Source organism: Pinus tabuliformis, chromosome J, assembly GCF_031772625.1.
Source record: "Pinus tabuliformis cultivar Carrire ecotype Pingquan chromosome J, CPIR1, whole genome shotgun sequence".
Lineage (NCBI taxonomy): Eukaryota > Viridiplantae > Streptophyta > Pinopsida > Pinales > Pinaceae > Pinus > Pinus tabuliformis.
This window is the reverse complement of record NC_142295.1, coordinates 121,968,514-121,973,389: the sequence shown is the minus strand read 5'-3', so window position 1 is coordinate 121,973,389 and position 4,876 is coordinate 121,968,514. Positions and strand designations below refer to the sequence as shown.

General features: G+C 36.0%; 1 protein-coding gene across 1 annotated transcript; it reads left to right on the top strand.

Annotated features, from left to right (window-relative positions):
- Positions 1 to 245: 245 nt before the first annotated feature.
- LOC149225892 (major strawberry allergen Fra a 1.06-like) lies at positions 246 to 1,065 on the top strand. The gene is made up of 2 exons (XM_089375170.1): positions 246 to 520; positions 679 to 1,065. The coding sequence occupies exons 1-2, from the start codon at positions 337 to 339 to the stop codon at positions 978 to 980; spliced, it is 486 nt and encodes a 161-aa protein (XP_089231296.1). The 5' UTR covers positions 246 to 336; the 3' UTR covers positions 981 to 1,065.
- Positions 1,066 to 4,876: the final 3,811 nt, after the last annotated feature.

Sequence of the window (4,876 nt, the reverse complement as noted above, 5' to 3'; positions counted from 1 at the left end):
CATTACACTGACATAGTCTCTGGGTTGATCCCTAGAACATCTTCGTAGGACATAGACCTCAGTATGGGAGTCCGTCATCCGCGAACATGGAACGAAATTAACGCTGCAGTTACCGGTTACCATCGGCTCCCCTTCTATTATTGTTCTTCAACTTCTAGAAGAAATATGAATTTAAAGAACCTCTCCATCACATCAGTCGCGTGCATATGGCCTCTAATACATATCACGTACTCCTCCTGAGAGCACAAATTTATATATACCTCCCTCCGAATCTAGTGCAACAAACAGCTATACCTCTTCTTGTTCACAGACTTCTTCTTGTTCAGGTAATTCAAGATGGTTGCTGGGACTGCAACAACCGAAGATGTATGTGCGGTGGAAGCAAAGAGACTGTGGAACGCCATGGTGAAAGATGGCCACAACCTTTTCCCAAAGGTTTTGCCTGAATTTTTCTCTTCTGTCACCTTTATTCAAGGAGATGGAGGCGTCGGCACTATCAAGCAGTTCAATTTCACCTCTGGTATTACCTTTGAATTTAACACTGATATTCTAAAAATCAATAATAGACTTACTTTTCTAGTTGTTTCGTTATTTGAATCAGCTCGGTATGAGATAGAAATGCTGATTGGTAGAAGGATTGAAGGGCAACTTATAATGTTTTCTGTTTTTGTATCGCAGCTAACAAGGATTTCAGCTATGCCAAGGAGCGAGTGGATGAAATTGACGAGGAAAAGATGGTGTACAAGTATACAACAATCGATGGAGGGCCGCTGGGGAAGAAACTAACTGCCTTGAATTTTGAGCTCAAATTCGTACCCAGGAAGGAAGGGGGGTGTGTGGTTATCTGGATCTGCAACTACGAAACCCTCCCTGGTGCTCAGCTTGATGAAGGCAGAGCAGAGGAGGTAAAGGAACATAACAATTCCATGTTCAAGAAGATCGAGCAGTATCTCCTCTCCAATCCAAATTTATACTGTTAAACATATATCTATAACCGTAGCCATGTGTCCGAACTGCGTCACTTGTAAAGCATTATCTATAATAAAATAAGAAAGAGTTATGATCTGCGTACCTGTAACCCTGAATTGCATCCAAGGGATTATAAGCATAAACATTTTTATATACAGGATTTTGTACAGGTATAAGTTAGAAATTTCATAATCATATATATTTTTATTTTTTCATCTAGGATATTATTTAAGACCAAATTTTATATCGAAGGCCAAATTTTATAAAAACAAATTTAAAAGGGGTAAAATATATATACACAATATTTCCAAAAGAAGATCATATGGTTGTCAATTTTTATGTTTAAAAGTTTTGTTTTTTTTTCCCTAGGATGATTTATAATGTTAAGATATATTTCTTATAATTGGTGATCTGTTTAATGATAATGACAATGTTAATTATTAAAAATAGTTTTTGATGATCTAATCAGTAAATTTATTTAAAATGTTCATGTTGCAACAATATTTAGTTTGGAAGACTTTCACAAAAGTCAATATTGACACAAATGGTTGAATATATGAACAATTCATAATGAATGCTTTACATAATACTTTAAAACATGGCCAAAGTGTTTCTAATATCATTAAACAACGAGAGAATCAAAAGAAATAGTTCTGCTAGAGATCTTGAATCAAACTGGAATTTTGGATACAATCCTCAAATATCATATGATAATCATCATGAATATAAAATTGTACAAGAAAAGCACTGTATAAAACAAAAAGATCACATGGTTCCTAGTCTAGTTAAAATATATATATTTATGTAAAATTACCAACCACAACCAAAATTCACTAAAGCTACATATTGCTACATCAAAGTCAACTAATAAAATGAATTACTACCTTCTACTACTTGATCTTCAAAGTTGACATTTCATCCACTTTCTTAACAATATACGAGTTTGGCACAATAGGGAATAAATCCCTAATGAAATAAGACATAACCCAAAACCATCCTCCCACCGGCATAATCACAAAGCTAAACAAATGTTAGAGACCTTATAGATTCCATAATTATATAGCTTCATCAAGCCCTCGAACTACATCTCTCATATTCCAGGATTTTAGACATTAGAGGAAATTGACATTAGCCACTTTGGGTAGGTGTTCGTTCTTGAAGCAAATAATAGAATTCAAAGAATTTAGGAGAACGATAATGGATTTCTCCATGATAGTTCTCACAAATATTTGATAACGCTACTTGTGATAATGAACTAAATAAAAAAATGTGGTATTTACCACTAAAGCTCTTGAATCTGCTTGAATCACTTACATAAATTTAAATCTTCTTAAAATAAGTCAATTCTAATTGTATTTGCTTAAATGAATTCAGGAAAACAAGAAGTTGTAATAGATGACACCCATTTGCTAGAATCAAATTATTTCACATAATGTATATGTTGATACAAAGTGAACTACACTCTCCAAAATGAAGACTCTACTAATTCTTAACAAAAATTACAAGATACTTCAATGATATGAAAGAAAATTGTTTCCAAAATAATAAATGAAACTCTTAAAGTCAATTTCTCACCTATAAATACTTCATTATTCAGTGCACATAAAATGAAAATTAAAATGTGTATCGCTCTCTCTTCAATTTCTCTAGTAATATCACCCTAATATTTGAATAATGTAACAATAAAATTCGCCTTTTTCCATATCTAGAATGTAGTAACACGTTGAAAGCAAGGTAGTTGAGTTATACAGAGAATAATGACCATTCTAATGTTGTAAACTTTTACACCTTACACCTTACCCATAACACTTGCACTTTATCACAATAAATTTAATAGTTACTTTTCTATAAGGAAAAGATTAGATAGATAGATATATATATATATATATATATATATATATATATATATATATATAATATATATATATATATATAGATATATAATAACATAAATATTATAATATTGAGATAAGTATAGTTTCATTGCTTTATTTTTTGAGTATATATTTTGCATTAATTTTTTTTTAATTTATTAGAGAATTATTCGAATTACAAATATTAGTTATTTAGTTTGCATAATCTAATTGTCTTACAATTTTTAAAATATTAATAAATTGTAAAGGAAAAAAATAAAACATAAATATATAAAAAAAACAATAAAATAAATTTTAAATTATATTTCATTTAATGTTGCCCCGATTGGGGTGCGAGCCGGCATATTACCACTTTTATTTGGGGTTAATGGTGATTACTACAATGTACAAAACCACTTTCCCCAACATGCTCGAGGCGATGGGTGCAGTGGCCCCTTGCATGATGGTAATCACTGCATATGGGAAAGGTGGCAACGGGAGGAAGGGATGTGTTGGGTTTTGTATTTGCTCCGGAGAGAAGGTTGGTGATTATCAGAGCGACTATGGGCAAGGAGACTAGTGCGGGGCGATGGTTTTGTGGTGCTACAAGCAGCAACACTTCCATCAACTACACGTGAAGGATTACAGATATGTTATCAATTATATCTCTGCTCTCATACTGTTGACCTACTTCAGGTTTTATTTGAGAGAGAGGGAAGGAATTATGGGGGAGGAACGTAAAATTAAGGGGCACTGAGTGGTGTAGGCTGGTGGTGTATGTCTGCTTCTTCTTTTTTCCTTTGGCAACCGATAGGCACCCTTTCCATCTCACTCTGCTTTGAGATTCTCTTTTCCTGTATGGGAATTTTGATGGTTCTGGGCAGAGGGCTTAGTGTTGAAGCATGTAGGTATGTCACTGGAACAGCTCGGGGGTTGGGACATGAGGTTAGTGTTCCAGTTCACCTACATTTTTTGAGGTAACCTCTGCATTATGTCCATGCGTAGTCGAAGGGGGCTCTGTAGAAACTCGGGAATGAGGGAGAAGGATGAGAACTACTGTGGGTGGGAAATCTGGCAAGGAATTAGAATTGGCTATGGAAGGCGAGATGACTATGGTGGCGTCATGGGGCTTAGTGATGGATGGATGCTTGGGTTAGGTCCTCCTTTCACATACTAGGTGGACAGAAAATGGTATGCTAACTAGGGTAGGCTGATAGCCTGTAGGCAACTGTACCTTTCAACCTAGGACTAGGGAGACAAAGCATGTTGGATTGCTTCTAAGAGGGGGCATCAGTGGCAAAGTGCAACCTCTAGTGTAGGTCTTGGGAAGGGCATTGAAAATTGCAATTGATAGGGGTGGTATGATGCTGGCGGGTTGGAGCGATGCAATCCTACCACCTGTGTGCATGCACCTTGTTGTAATACGTTGAATTGTAACTAGATTGCAATTTTTTTGCATTATACAGGATTGGGCCAGAGACACCATGTCACATGTTGCAAAAACCTAAGGTTGTAGCAAGAAGCCTCACACGACTAGGAAAGACATGGAACTAGGACCGTCAGATGCCCAAAGAGGCACGAAGTCTATCAAAAGGTTAATTAGTGAAGCGAAAATCGCCCACCGAGAGGGAACAAATGAAGAAATCCGCAAGTTATTAGAAGACTGGGAAGAAGAAGTTAAGCAGGAGAGTGAGGTGGATACGAAACTAGATGATTGGAGGGTCCTCATCCCAGAACCTAGAAATACAAGAGGAAAAATCACTCAATTCAAGAAAACCCTCTACCTTTACTGGTTGATTAAAAGCCTGCAGGGAAATGCGATGGAACAGATCTTTGTTGGCATGGCTATTACTGTCCAAGGGATGCCAAATTACAAATAGGAATTATAGAAGGTTCAGTTTCAACTACAGAAACAGGATGTTCAACTTGGCCGAACTGAGAGGGACTTGCCTTGTATCTTGGTCTAGACAGAGTTGCCAGGTACGAACGCTAAGGATCTAGCACTGGTGGAATCATCATTCGCTGAACAACATGACTAGCAGACCTACTTTCTG